General features: G+C 51.0%; 1 protein-coding gene across 8 annotated transcripts in view; it reads right to left on the minus strand.

Moving 5' to 3' along the window:
• Positions 1–14,680, minus strand: part of fhod3b (formin homology 2 domain containing 3b) — an 81,454-nt gene that overhangs the window by 4,796 nt on the left and 61,978 nt on the right. For 2 of the 8 annotated variants that reach the window (XM_076027128.1, XM_076027127.1), the window contains exons 8-23: positions 13,760–13,854; positions 12,879–13,022; positions 11,810–12,054; positions 9,409–9,471; positions 8,500–8,604; positions 8,272–8,406; positions 7,811–7,861; positions 7,164–7,354; positions 6,013–6,522; positions 4,892–5,928; positions 4,296–4,454; positions 3,346–3,528; positions 2,445–2,564; positions 1,243–1,404; positions 725–915; positions 451–643 (exon numbers count right to left, since the gene is read on the minus strand). In XM_076027128.1, the coding sequence (XP_075883243.1) occupies positions 451–643; positions 725–915; positions 1,243–1,404; positions 2,445–2,564; positions 3,346–3,528; positions 4,296–4,454; positions 4,892–5,928; positions 6,013–6,522; positions 7,164–7,354; positions 7,811–7,861; positions 8,272–8,406; positions 8,500–8,604; positions 9,409–9,471; positions 11,810–12,054; positions 12,879–13,022; positions 13,760–13,854 (3,584 nt within the window). Of the gene's footprint in view, positions 1–450; positions 644–724; positions 916–1,242; positions 1,405–2,444; positions 2,565–3,345; positions 3,529–4,295; positions 4,455–4,891; positions 6,523–7,163; positions 7,355–7,810; positions 7,862–8,271; positions 8,407–8,499; positions 8,605–9,408; positions 9,472–10,370; positions 10,539–10,655; positions 11,264–11,809; positions 12,055–12,878; positions 13,023–13,759; positions 13,855–14,680 lie in introns of those variants that run through there. The other 6 variants (XM_076027112.1, XM_076027119.1, XM_076027126.1 and 3 more) reach the window with 5 other exon arrangements.

Raw genomic sequence — 14,680 nt, forward strand, 5'->3', positions numbered from 1 at the left:
GCGGCCAGAGTCACTTTGAAGAGAGGTGGGCCCCTGCCAAGGCTCAGTGTGCAGGGCGGCCCGGGCGTGCAGGACGGCCCGGGCCCGGACGGCCCGCTCCTCAGGGTTCAGGGGATTTTAATCATGCGGCGAGGTGTTTGCTCTGGCCTTTCTGAGCCTGCTGCACCTACAGATTGAGATACACTAATAACAAGTGGCTGATTGTTGTTGCAGTAACCTATACGTGTGAATTACACAGAGGTGCCCGGCTGATTTCATCACAGACGTATGCAGGAAACGACCTTGTTTTGGTGCTTAAATCCACTGTACTATGTAGCCGCAGTCAAGGGAAAGCTCGAAGTGCACAGCAGTGAGGATCATGGAAATGGAGAAGGGGCAAGTGTGTGTGTGTGTGTGTGTGTGTGTGTGTGTGTGTGTGTGTGTCCTGGTCTGTGATGGAAGAAGACTTACGTCTGTTATCATCTTGCCCCTGGTCTTGTTCCTCTCGCGGTGGTTGGCCCTCTTCTGTTTCTGCTGCAGCACGCGCTCCCTCGTGGTGCGATACTCCAGGGCAAACTCACTCAGGATCTTGCTGAAGCGATGAATGCTGACCTCGCGCACAGCGTACACTGGATGGCCCAGGAACAGCAGGAAGGCGTGAAACCTGCGGAGGCAAGGAGCAATCGTCCCAAAATGGAGTTCTCAACACGCAAAGTGACATCAAGACGCCATCGACTCCACCGACCTGTTGATTATTCGCCGGTGCACAATCTTCAGAATGATGATCCTCTCCGCGCAGTCCTTGAGGAAGTCCGACATCTTTTGCTTCAGCGCCGGCTTCATCTCGTGTTTGGCAATGACCTTGAGGTGATCCCATGATGCTTTGCACCGCCGCTCCATCTGGGCCAGGTTGTCTTGGAGCTGATCGAAGTCCACCTGCAGGAGCGTCGCAGACACAACTCACTAACAACTCTTTTCAAAAGCTGGGTGTGTTAGTGGCATCTAGTGGTAGGGAAGCATATTGCAAACAATGTGTTTGACCCCATGTGATGGCTCATTTCATACGAGCTGTGGTGCAGATGAGGCTGCCTCCTTACAACCATCACTCACTCTCGTTATTAGAGCTGGAAGCAAAAGTTTCTTATTTCCAAATTGAAAACCTAATTATTCCATTTCATGCCAACAGATACTTCAAAATGCTGTCACGGGCGATAAAGCTTACAGCAACAACTACGTTTTAAACAGAGAGAAATGCGTTTGGACCTTTGTCAGGCGGGTGATGGCTCCGATCTCAGAGTAGAGGTCGCTGCTTTCAGGAAACTTCTCCACCACAATGGAGCAGACATGGTGCAGCAGCGACTGCTTGTGCACAGTGTCCTTCACCTCTGGGACCTTCTCCAGGTAACTCAGCTCGAAGCCTTTAGCCTGCATGCAAACACAACGGCGGAGGAAAAACGTCAGACGGTCTGAAAATGGAAGAAAAAAAAAAAAAAGGCCTGGACCCAAAGACCGCAGCGCATTTCCTTTTTGGCACCGGTGTTTTATAACGGAGGCTCAGTGGAGTGTGCCAAGCAGATATGCAGATTGATTAGGTTGGTTACTATCAAAGGCTGCTTTTCTAATTCTGTCTGGACTGGCCACAGCTGGGCTAAAAAAAATTAAAATCCCCTGAAACACATGAGTGTGGATGTAAGGCCGACAGGAAGTCCTTGTTCTTGTGCCAGTTTTAAACGGCTCGCTGCAAAACGCAGCCATTATGCGCGGAAATGACTCGTTTTGAAGTCGATGACTTGTGTTTCCCGTTTGCAATTTTTGACGCGCGAGGCACGGAGGAGCGGCGAGACACGGAAGAAGAGCTGAGAGAGTGTCGACACGATGGCGACTCCGTGAGATAACGCACAGTTGCACAACATTTTTGCCAGGCAGATGGAACCAGATTCAGCTGTGGCCTTGACAAAGCTCTTTTTTTTTTCTAGTGAAGAAGGTAGTATTGTAGTCAAGAGCCCACCCACCAACCGAGACCAAGACCGTATCAAGACTAGAGAGTATGGAGACCGAGACCAGACCAAGGCTTTACATGTCAAAGAAAAATAACAACAGAACAGAAAAAGATGAGCAGTATCTTTTTTAAATTCCAGTTTGCTTCTAAATCGAACAGCAACATCTCTTTTCGAGACGAGACCAAGTGGTCTGGAGACCAGTCTTGAGACCAAGACCAATGTCCAGCGCTACAACGCTAGGAGAAGGACCGCGTGTGCAGCAGACAGTCGGTCAGGCAGCACATTCCTGTGCACAGAGGGATCCCGCTCTTCGCCCCGACAAATAAATATGTTGGCAGGGGAGCAGGAGGAGGAGGAGACGAGCGGGAGCGTTGGATGGAAATGAGGGGAAGTGAGAAAAAGACACAGTGGGTGAGAAAATAAACATCACCCTCGGAGCCATTTGCACCCCGCCAGTGTACTCACGTCGGTGCTGTTGAGGAAGTTCCCGATGGCCAATAGCGTGGCCAGGATGCAGCGGAGGGTCTTGTTTTTCTCCAGCTGGTCCATCCCTTCCTTCAGGTCCTGCAGGGGCTCTGCTACTTCCTGGAAGAACACGAGATTGCAGTCAGGAAATGCGTCAGAGTGAGGCTGGTTAATTTGGCTTGAACCTTCAGAAAATATGCAATGTTAAAATTCTGAAATATTTGGTTTGAACATCACGTTTTCTGCAATTCTTATTGTTTTCTCATAAAAAAATAAATCTGTCCGTTTTGCTTTTGCTTGCTGGAATTATCGGAAAGTTCTCTTTCAAGTTCATATTTTTGTGATGTCACAAAGGGCACGTAAACACTGTTCTGCTCCATTTTCTTAGGCTGCCTTGCAGCTTGCCTTGTTTTTTTGTCCCTTTCAAAACATGTCGGAGGCCCAACAAAGCAAACATGGGCTGAATAAGTTCAGCGTGTGGAAATCTGGGGTATTTTTTCAATAGTTAATCAGGCTCCTGGATTCTGGGTAAAAGAAAACCAATCTGACAAAGGATTGACGGTGGGATCTTCAAACGCAGACGACTTTGTGACCTCTGATTCAGGGAGACACCTTCATCTCATCCTTCTACATCCTGCTAGTTTGCAACTGAGGACACAGCACAGTGTTGTCACAGTAACTTACAGCTGAATCCCAAACTGGTGTTGCACTGAAAGAGTGACGCTCGCAAGGAAAAAAACAACAAAGAAATCTTGTGAGCATCACCCCCTAGTGGCGGTGTTCAGTAACGTCCTCGGTCTTGCCATTTTACAGTCAATGTGAAATGTGAAGGCAAACGATATTGGAATCTGTCATTTAAGGTTAATGCGACCAGCAGTGGATGGCGGTCAGGGTGTCTGACCTTCTCCGTGAGCTCATAGTCCATCTTGAAGGCCCACAGCTGCAGGCGAGCGGACAGCTCAGTGATGGAGGAGAGAGTGAGGAGGAACTGCTCGGCGCTGCCCAGCGGCACGTCAGGGTTGACCAGCTGAGCCTCCTGGATCCTCTGCTTCTCCTCCTCAGTGGGGATCATCGTCAGGATTTTCTGGAAGGAAGGAAGGAAGGAAGGGAGGGAGGAAGGGAGGAAGGAAGGAAGGAAGGAAGGAAGAGCCGCACTGGGTGAGTCGTTGAGGTTCAAGGTAATCCAATTTGAATGAGGCTAAAAGTCAGTTTTCAAATACAAGCAAAGGAAGCAAAGAAGTACAAAATTTGGTGTATATTACTGAAAGCAAGTAAGCTTGTCCAGACTTCCAAAACGTATCATATTGTTTTAGTGACAATAAAGCAGCGTCGTCTCTTTTATTTATTTGAAGAGATCAAACTGTGCCAAAGTCATGGCTTGAAATAATAAATGATTACTTTGAAAAAGGCAGTTTTATACTTGTGAATGTTGATCAAACAGCTTCACTCAGAGCAGGTAACACAATTTGAGTCACATGCTGCATGATCATATTGAGATGATTTAGGACCAAAAACGCTTAAAACAAGTGAAACAACGTCCTAAAATAAAGACTTCTTCATGAGTAAAACTGTCTTATTAGACAAGAAATATGCTTGTATCACTTTAAATGAGATATGACATCTTGCATAGATTTCAATATTTGTCGTGAAGGTTAAATTATACTGAAGGGAAGCGTCATTGTTCACCATCTGAGATTATGAGGCCCACAAAAACTCCACATTTCGGCTTCTTAATGGAAATGTACGTGTGCAGCTGAGCTTCAGTCACTGCAGTGTAACTGTTTTGGCCGGAACCAGAACCAGTCAGTGACTGTGGACTGACGGTCGACAGTGTTTTTTTTGTTTTTTTACCTCGATGCCCTCCTTGTTCAGTGCATACTCGTCGAAGTTGAGGATGGCGGTCTTGATGGTGCGGGGGTGGGGAAGGACCGTCAGGCCGATGTTGATGGCGTTGCTTCGTTTGGAATCCAGGACGATGATTTCCTGCCGTTTGCCGTCCACGGCTGATTTCTGAGTCGGAGAGGAGAGAGACGTGCAGGTGGAATAGCTGCAATCACTGATGCTGGAAGAACAGGCGTTGAAATGTTGCGTTCCAAGTTAAAAAAAAAAAAGAAAGTAAAGATGACGTCAGTGTCGTGGCCAAAATGTGAAAAAAAAAAAAAAAATTCTAAAAAAGAGAATTCATTTTCAGTCACTGGGATGCTGCCTGCACTCGCTGGATAATGTGGCCAGAACTCTGGAAAACATTTGCTTTGTGAGAATCCACCTCGTGACTCCTGGAGACTTTTTTCTTTTCAATTTTAACGCTTAACTGGGAAAAATAATCCGGCATGATACGGAGCCAAATAACAGGAAATCCTGAGATCCGGGTGGGGAGCGGGGGGGAAACCGAGTCGTATCCGGACTGACCGGATTGACTGGAGCAGCGGCGGCGGCTTTTCTCTCACCTTGGTGACCGGCAGCTCCTTGGACTTGGACTCGAACAGCTGCTCCATCTTGGACGTGTCCAGCTTGACCGGCTCCAGTTTGGACCACAGCGACTCCCTGCAGAACTTGTGGCTCCGGCACTGCCAGTCGACGGGACGCACCTCGCTCCAGAACAGGCGGATGGTCTTCTTCTTCTTCTTCTGGAAGAGCGGCGGCGGCGAGAGCGGCGGCGGCGCTGCCTCCCCTCGGCTCGGCTGCGGGGGGGACGGCGGCGCCACGGTCCTGGCGGGGGGAGGGGGGCAGCCGAAGAGGGGTGGAGGCGGGGGCGGAGGCGGTGGGGCGGGGCCACACAGCGGTGGGAGAGGAGGGGGGGGAGGAGGCGGAGGCGCCCTACTGTCGCCGCCGCCGCCGCCGCCGCCGCCCATCACCATCATCACGCCGCCGGCGTCCAGGACGTCCACGTCGTCGTCGTCCCTCAGGTCGGTGAAGTCCATCTCCTTGATGCGCAGCTCGCGCGGCGCCGCCATGAGCTGGTCCCAGATGCAGTCCGACTCCTTCTTGGGCGGCGGCGGGGCGACGGGGGGTGCCGGCTGCTGCTGCTGCTGCTGCTGCTGCTGCTGCTGCTGCTCTCTCAGAGCCTCCAGCTCCGGCGGCGGGGGCGCCAGACCTTTGACCAGGTCGCCGAACTTCTCGGCCACGGCCCGCACGCTGCCCTGCTTGTCCAGGTGACCCACCTCCATCTTCTTGACGCTGTCCCCCCGGGCCTGCCGGTGGGCCTCCAGCTCGGAGATCCTGCTGGCCAGGCTGGCCACCGACGCCGCCGAGTCGCCCGCCTCCGTCTCCTTCTCCCGCTCGCATGTCTCCTTCAGCTTCTCCGTCGTGACCTCCTCCTCCTTCTCCTCCTTCTCCTCCTTCTCCTCCTTCTCCTCCTCCTCGTTGCCGCTGCTGCTGCTGGCCTTCTGGGCGTACAGCATGTCCAGCATGAAGAGCTTGTTGTTGAGGATGTCGTTGCACTGCTCGTTGGCGTCGGCGTCTTTGCTGCACTGCGTCCACTGACCTGGTGGACGGGTGAACAAGTCTAGATTCGACCAGCGGTTGTGGTTGGGATCTGGAGCTGTCGCTCCGGCGGCCCGCCGGGTACCTGCTTCCGTGTCGCTGGCGAACTTCTCCTCCCGCTCCTCCCTCTCCAGCGTGCTGCTGGTGGAGGAGACGCTGGAGGCCGAGCAGTTGTCCTTCTCGTTCACTTCCTCGTTCTGTCTCTCCTTCTCACTCAGCAGCACACTTTCCTCCACGTCCCTGTCCTCCGTCTCCTCCACCTCCGTCTCCTCCACCTCAGCGCTCCTTCCCTCGGCCGTCACCTCCACGTCTGCCACATCTGCCTCACCCTCCGTGCACCTCCTCTGCTCCTCCTCCTCCTCCTCCTCCTCCTCCTCCTCCTCCACCACCTCCTGCTCTTCCCTCTCGGCACCCGACTGCTCCTCTGACGCCACGTTTCGCTCGGGCCCAGTCTCGCCGACGTCCTCCGTCCCTGCGGGCGGCTCCGGTTCTGCCCGCCGCTGCCGGTCCTGCTCAGAGGAAGGTTCCGCTGCGGCCGCTGGACTTTTGGCCCTGGCCTGCGGCTCCACAACTGGCTCTGAGACAGGCTTTGTTCCTTTGAAGAGGTTTCCAAACCAAGAGAGAAAAGTGACTTCAACACTGGGGTCGTGCAGTTTGTTGTTATCTTTAAATCCAATCTTTGAGAGTGAAATTGGTTTAAATTACCGCTTCAATGTGTCCTCGGCTGCACTCAGTTATGAATGTTGGGATTCAGCCCTTAGAATTCATTTAATTTATAAGAGCCGACTGTTCGTGGTTTATTCACTAAATCACTCAGTCACAACTTAAATTGCCATATTTGGATTTGTTCAGTCATTTTTCTGCTGCCTTCTCTTGACAAGTGCATCTAGTCTCACTGGAAGCAACATAAAACAGCAGAGGCAACAACAACAGGAGAAAAAGCTTCACTGTACAAAAATGATATACATTTCCCCTGAGGCCTCACTCACTGCCGAGTCGTGCTGCGCATGTAGCAAACGCACGATCGCTGCTGATTGGACAGTGAACCAGACATTCGTGTCATCAATGAAACAAAGCAACTCATTTTGACCAGCTCAGATTCCTTTGCAATATATTTCACTGCGTCGACCACTTCCACGTGCACTTATCAACCCGAGCATTTTGGGAGAAGTGCAGCCGACTGCATGTTCTGCCTCAGTGTTTCATTCACCTCCTGACGGCTGGTAATTGACTCACCAGATGTCTTGTGAATGACGGCGAGGCTCTCCTCCTGCGAGGTGATGGACGAAGGTGCGGCGCAGCGCGACTGCGAGCAGCTCACGGGCTTGGAGCTCAAACACAGCGTGATCTCCGTCCGTCCTCTGGTTGGAGCTCTGGGCCGCTCCCGCTCAAACTCCTCGGCAGCTAACCGCTCCACAGCCTTGTACCTGCAGGGGAAGAATGCCGGGGTTTACGACAAAGATCTGATCTGTGCACAACTGCTAGTAGTTATAGCAGAGGTGCAGATAGATGCATCGACAGCTATTTTTTCGAGATATTTGAACAGTGAAGCTGGCTATGTTTTACTTGGGAGCAATAAAAAAAAATGATTTGGCTTAAAATTTGCAAAGATCCATGTGGTATTCCCATGCATGACAAGGCAAAAACGATGGATTAGTGGACACTGGAGTTGCTGAAGCACAATTACACACTTGTCCACTAGGCTCCTGGACGGGCCTAAAGGGTTCCAGTCACCTATAACTCAACCTGAGGCAGGACGCTGCAGGCTTCACATCTGCAGCTCATTTCCAAACCGGGTTTGTGTCGAGTTATTTGACCTGCCTTTCGCAATTTCAACGTTGCGGCGGCTGCTGTGGAGAAGTGGTGATATGAAGTGAACTGACCTCTCCTCCCTGGCCTGCCGTGCTTCTTCCCTCTTGTCAACGTAATCTCGGCTGAGGGAGAAAAAGAGAAGCGGCGAAGATGAAGAAGGTGACTTCACGGCACGTAGAACTCAAGATTTCTGTTTTTCCCTTCAATGCAATGAACATTTAGCCTGCGAGTGAAATGTTGTGCACAAACAAGAGAGCGGCACAGACACCTGAGCGGAGAGGATGCACAAATGCATAAATTCCAAAACAGGCAGATTCGCTTTTATCAGAAAACACTTTGTGAAACTCTCGGCTGAGTCAAGATTGGAGACACCTGCTTCTTAAAAAAAAAACATTGCATACCAGCGAGTCTGTTTTTTGGGCTGTGCAACAGCCGACAGTCCAAGAGAAACACATAATACATTTGCTCTGACGTGGAGTCAGACAGTTTGTTTTTTTCCTTCATTGGAGTGATGAGTAAAAGTGAGACCAACTTGAAGCGGTTCCTCTCCTCTCGCTCGATCCTCTGCAGCCGCTCCTCTCGCTCCAGGCGCCTCCGCTCCCTCTCGGCTGCCAGCGACTCCTGGTGCTGCCGGTACGACGAGCCCAGCAGGCCCCCCAGCGTCGGCCTGCGCACCCAACATGTGAGGCGACACCCATCAAAACGTGAAAAGAGAGCGACGCTCTGACAGGCCGGACGGACGTGAGAGCTGCAAACCAACCTGTCAGCCGGCTCCGCCTTCGACCCGTCCGAACTCGCCAGTTGATGGGCGGCTGATGCAACGACCTGATGCCTGCCAGGGTACGGGGTGCCGTTGGCGCTGATTCTGTTGGCAGGAGGGAAAATGAATGTTTAAAACTCTTGTACTGAAGCACAGAGACCAGAGCTGCGCTTCTCTTCAACTACAACCTTCAGGGTCTGATCAGATTTGAGCGGCCTTTTCTCCTTCACCGCATCACATGAGCACACTATGTGACCTTTAGCTCACACATTGCAAGGTCGTGAAAAAGTGCTACTGCTCCCTGGTTACAATACATTGGCCACCTGGAGATGTTCTCATTTTTTTGGCTGTAGAAAAATATGCAATGAGTGAGTGTTTCAGGCCTTTTTACAGGATAACCTCAACCTTCATTATCTGGCAGTTATTCAACTTCATTGTGTGTTTATAACCTTTAAAAACAGTGAAAAGGGAAGAAGGACAAACAACGGATTCGGGTTTTTCAAGTTCATAACGCTGTATGAACTCTGAAATGAAAGGGACAGGACCATTGAAATAGAGAAACTAAACTTTAAACTTTAAATTTCAACTAAAATCGAACTGAATTGAAAAGAACACAGACACGGGGCCTTGCTGTTGCTGCTTTCTCACACTGTGTCACATTTGAACAGAAACTGTGGCTGGAGGCGCACACCAGTGACGGGTGAAATTCCAGTGTTGACATTTCCCTGCACTGCGACTGAGAATAAAAACAAAACCCTTATTATCTTGTTATTAGGCATCGGAGCATACCAGCCAATCAAAGTGTGAAGGGAGCCGTGTCTGCGCATGAAGTCTATGCATAACGCGCTCACTTTAGTCGGGAGCTCAGTAGGAACATGCAGCCTTCCGACACAACGCGGCTGAACTCACCTCTCAGCCCAGCAAGGCCGTCTGGCAGAGTGAGGAGAGGCAGAGCTGCTAATGTCGGCCACACTGACGATGGAGGTGAGAGAGAAAGAGGAAAATGTCCACACGTTAGACATGTCAAAGACAAAACCGTGTTAGAGGGTTAGTTGTCACAGACCAGAGGGTGAAGGTGGGCAACAGTCAGAGGCTGCAAGACCACAGTGACAGCAGGGCAGATCGGGGGAGGGGGGGGGGGGTTTGTGGCGGAGTCTCTTCTACAACTATACCAGCTCACTCCTTCTATAGTTTTATACCCGCTGCACTGACAACAGCCGGGCGTTTGTGCGTGTAAAGACGGCTTTAGGAAAACATCCTGCGGAAATGCTGGGCAGGTCCAGATCCGACTGCAGCGCCCCTGATCCCTGCAGGGACGGAGCAACAGCCGCTGCAGCTCGTCCTTTGTTTGGAATTCCGTTACGCTTTTTTTGGATTTATTTACCGACTTGCGTCGGATCGTCTCCGGCGGAGCGGCACAATGAGATGCAGATGAGCGGTAAATCCTCGGCAACCGAGAAAAGGAAGTTTTCTTTTTTACGGTGCGCCTCCGACGACAGACTGGGCGTAAATCTCGTGCGATGGGGAGAGGAAAAGGGAGAAAAGGGGGCGGTGGGAGGTGTGGAGGGGTGGGAAGGCACTGGACTGTCTGCCGCGATCAAGAAAACATCCTTTTGGCGGGAGGCGGAGGCCGAGGACGGGGCTACTGCTGCTGAGTGTCTGAAGACGAGTCAGAGAGCTGATGTTAAACCCAGAACCACGGTGAATCTATCAGTCTGTCACTGAGTGGGAGCGAGTGATGAGGGTTGCAGGGGTTCAGCAGCACAGGCACAGGAAGTGGCTTCACCAGGGGGACTGTCTGGTACTGAGTACATGCAGGACGTGTGTGCTGGGGTGGGGTGGGGGGGTTGGGGGTGGGGTGGGTAACACACCAAGGACTAGGGGTCCTCTTTTGAGGTGCGGTGGACACGGGAGGAGATGTCATGGTCCTGACACTGCTCACGCTCTGGCCTTCAGGCTCACTGGCGTGGGGGAGGATGTTGGCCATACAGTTTAAGTTCAGACACACGTCGGGAGTGTCTACTACGGCCCGAGCCACACTGGGGGGGAGGGAGGGCACAAAATACAAGAGAGAGTCCAGGAAGGGAAGGAGGGAAGAATACGTCATTTTCTACAGGAGAAAATGATCCATTGGGGCTAAAAGAAATATAAAATACCTGCGAGGGAGCTCGCAAGGGGCCTCAGTGACCGGATGACTCTCATCATCTGCCTCTAACTCATCGTCCTCCTCCTCCTCCTCCTCCTCCTCTTCTTCTTCCTCTCTGCAGTGAGAGGAAGGGTCACAGGAGGTCAGCAGGAGGAGAGCGAGGCCGTGCAGCAGGCAGGCAGGTGGAAACAGGAAGAGAGGTTGGACAGGCATGAAAACACACAGCACATGAAGACGACACACGCAGACGTGACACTGGACACTGATTGGGTTCGTTAAAAAGAGCATCACAGGAGTTAGTCAGCAGGTTAGTGGGTGGAGTCCCTAGAACAGCAACATGTAGAAAAACATTTCCAGAGCGGCTTTAAACAAAGTCTCTGAATGAATCCTAGCTGCAGAGGGAGCGAAGAGAGACTGCGTGCATCTCGTCGGTGCCGCCTGTGTTTGCACCCACAGCCTGGAACACATCGTCACTCCGGAGCTCATGCGGCCACTCGGGCTGCTCAGATCTCTGCAGCCAGTCTGGCTTCCATTAGCACTGTGGGAAACAGCCCCACTTGAAAGGTTTTTTTCCCCCTGCGCCCAACTTGAAGGAGACACTCGGCTGTCATGTGACCTACTGGACTGTCTGTCTCCAAACCAGAAGGGTGGGGGTGGGGAAGGGGTTGGGGTGGGGGGGTGTCTCCAGTTCACATGTCACTTATGGGGGATAAAGGCAGTAACTAATGATATGGGACTTAATGAGGTGTGGCTGTGACAGTGAGCAGCAGGGATTTACACAGAAACCAGGCTTCATCATCTGATGTATGACTTGTTTAAAAAAATAAAAAAAAGTTTGTGTATATCCAGGAATGTTAAACGGGGAAAAACAAAGTGTAATTGAGCAAGATTGCAATTTGCTCTCTGCCTTCATTATTATTATTACCAATTGTGGTTTCTCTCCGTCGCCATGGCCACCACTTTCCCTCGGACGCAGAACAGATGGCGACTCAAACGATAAAGCGACGGAGGCACGAGATTCCTGGTGCCGTGCGCAGAAAGAGGATTTCTAATCCTATCAGTGGCACCAGAATGCGTTTGACGCTGAGAAAAAGAAACTTTTCTGTTCCTCCCTCACGGGAGTGCAGCCAGGGTTCAAGCGCAGGTCGCCAGGGGATCGCTCACCTCTCGCTGATGTCCTCGATGCGCTGGCCGCCGAAGGGCAGGAAGCCGCCCGGGTGGGCGGCGCTGGGCGAGGCCGGGGCGGAGGCGTGGCCTCTGCCGTTGTGCAGCGAGTGCCTGCGGCTCCGCCTCCTCTCCAGGCCGCCGCGCCGCTCGCCGGCGCCGCCCACGCTGGCCCGCCGCCGCTCCTTGCGGGCGCTGGGGGGCAGCTGGGACTCCTCGTCGCCGTCCTCGTGGCGGAGGGTCATCTGGGGGGGGGGGCAGGGGCAGAGCACGGTGGAGGTGAGCACACACTGTCACAGGGTGACTCACGCAGGCAAAGTTTCCCCCCAGTGGGAAAATATGCAATGCGGCAACAGTTGCGATGTGTCGTGAGGTTCTGCTTCAGTTCAGCAACACTGGCAGCAGCTGGCAGGTGCTGCAGCCACCAGGGGAGCATCTGGAACTGCACTGGTCTCTGCTACGCTTTGGCACGTGCACCACTGTCTTTACTGCGGTAACCACAGGGCCTCTCTGAAATAGGTGCGTTTGATTTATTGCTGTGGGAGTTTTGATTTCTTCCACACCTCATAAAAATCCTTGGAACAGAGCGATTAATATATAAATTTAAGTCAAGTCCAAGTGTTCTTGCAGGTGACTATTATCAGATTTCCAACGTCTTCATTCAATTAACGCTAAACAAAAGATAAAACAGAAATGATGGGATGCTAATAGCCTCTGTGAATGAAGATGGCTTAGTGACTTTTTATAGACCATTTTTTCAGCCAACTCATAGCAGATGTATTTAATGCGTTGGCAAATAAACACTAAAATCATGTTTTATTGGTTCATTATTTATCGGTGGACGTGATTAAATGTTTATGTCGCTGCTTGTGTGAGAACGATGCTGGCTGACATTTTCATTTTTGCCTTTAGTGCTATATGCCAACAAAATAAGTCTCCGGCTCCTGAAACGTAACTTCCCTCTGCTTAATGCAGGTATTAAAGCACCGAAATCTTTGGTGAGATGCATTATGCTATTTCGCACTATGCCAATTAAAACAGTGCTGCCGCCAGTCACAGGCCTGCTGACCTCGTAGATGTTGAACTGCTCCACCAGGTCCAGGTCTGTGCCCTTTCTGCTCAGGTGCCTCTGGCCCTTGGCTTCGATGCTCTGCTCCTCCAGACAGTCCACCATGTCGTAGTAGGAGTCCTGGTCCGGGAATCCTGCCAGAGTCTGGAGCGTAAACACACTGGATGAAACAAGACGATAAGGGCGCCGGCCGGCCGGCCGGGGGTTGTGGCTCTGCCATATTTTAGCTAAGCCGTGTGAGAAGCCAAATAAATTGGAGGCAGATGAGGGTTGAGTTACACGTAAAAAGTGATTTATTTGAGCCGTGCATGGAAACGCAATCTGCGGCACCGTATGCTGTCCAAACAGAGGATGTAAACTTTAATCAGCGCAATTGAAATGACTTGTATCGTCCGTGTCAGGACTCTGGCGTTCAGGCAATCCATCAAACTGTGCCCACGTGCTCCAAAAAAGACACACAAAAAAAAAAACAACGGATGTTATTTTCAGCGCGCACCCTCAAGTCTTCAGTCCACATCTGTTTGAGAGATTTTTCATGGTAAATTGTGTTTTTGTTGCTCCTGATGCTAAAAAAGCAAATGCAGCAGCTTCTTCAAGGGAGGCTGGTTTTAAAAGCAAAGGAACTTTAAAGGGTTTTTTTTTTTTTTTTTTTTTGGTGAAGCAATAAAATACTAACATGCATAGAGTCAACACACACTGCTGTTTCAGGCAAACAGACAACAGGTCAAACAATGCTGCACGGTGAGTGTTCACGCGTCAAAGGGATGAGAGATTTTTCCTCTTCGTCTGATGTCCCTCTCACTTTCAAACACTTTGCACAAGTAAGACAGTAAAAAATAAACAAACACACCAACACAAGTGGAACCAGCTGACACACACACCTTATTGATGAGTGTCATTGCGTACACCAGCAGCTCTGTATCCACGCCGTCCTTCTCGTCCAGGATCTCCATGATGTTGGACCACAGCTTGGTGCCTGCAGCAGGAAGAGAAACACAATTTATTCGTCTGTGCAAAAAAAAAAAAACCCTGCTTCCATCTAGGAGTTCCTTTAAGGTGGGGAGGGCTCGGAGGAATCAAAACAGACAATTGTTTTGTCATCTCCTACATTTTACAGTAGGGGGGTGCGTGTGGAGGCGGTCGGGCGAAAAGAGGCTAATAAAGTCCTGGTGTCGCAGCTGCAGGGGTTCCAGGTCGGGATGCTGAAAATCTGGTTTCAAGTTGTTACGTAACGGCAGAAGTGACAGGATGAGGCAGCGCTGACACACAGGGAAGCCAGAGACACTCGACCCCCTGCCGCAACACTTCACACAGTGTGGAGTCATTCAGAGGGGCCGCCGACTGGAACCAGCGGCAGGCTGGAGACACATTCTTTCTCAGTGAGCCCTGCTTGGAGGGTTAGTCAGCAGAACTGATCCCAGGACAGGACAGGACAGGACAGTTCCCCTTGAGCAAGTGACTGAAAACACCTTTCACATCACGTTTAGTCACAGTGGGTTCGTTAAAGGTCCAGCGTGTGAAATTTGGCTTGACTTCTGATCTTTATATTGGTGAAAGATTAACATACTGTTGAATAAAAGTGTATAAATGCAGTACAATAAAAGTAATTAGATTTTTTTCTACCTTTAGAAGGGTTCTCATATGTAAATATATACCGTACATAGAGCAATGCGGGTCTTGCTCCTAGTTAGCTGCCGTCTTGCACCACCATTTTTTAAGGAAGCCTGTCTGACAGTGACTTAAATATGAAATGTGCCAGCAGGTAGGCTTCCTTAAAAAAATGTACACATTTAGATAAACAT

This window comes from Nelusetta ayraudi, unplaced genomic scaffold (genome assembly GCF_046127955.1).
Source record: "Nelusetta ayraudi isolate G7.1 ecotype Tasmania unplaced genomic scaffold, CSIRO-AGI_Nayr_v1 ptg000003l, whole genome shotgun sequence".
In the NCBI taxonomy this organism is placed as follows: Eukaryota; Metazoa; Chordata; class Actinopteri; order Tetraodontiformes; family Monacanthidae; genus Nelusetta; species Nelusetta ayraudi.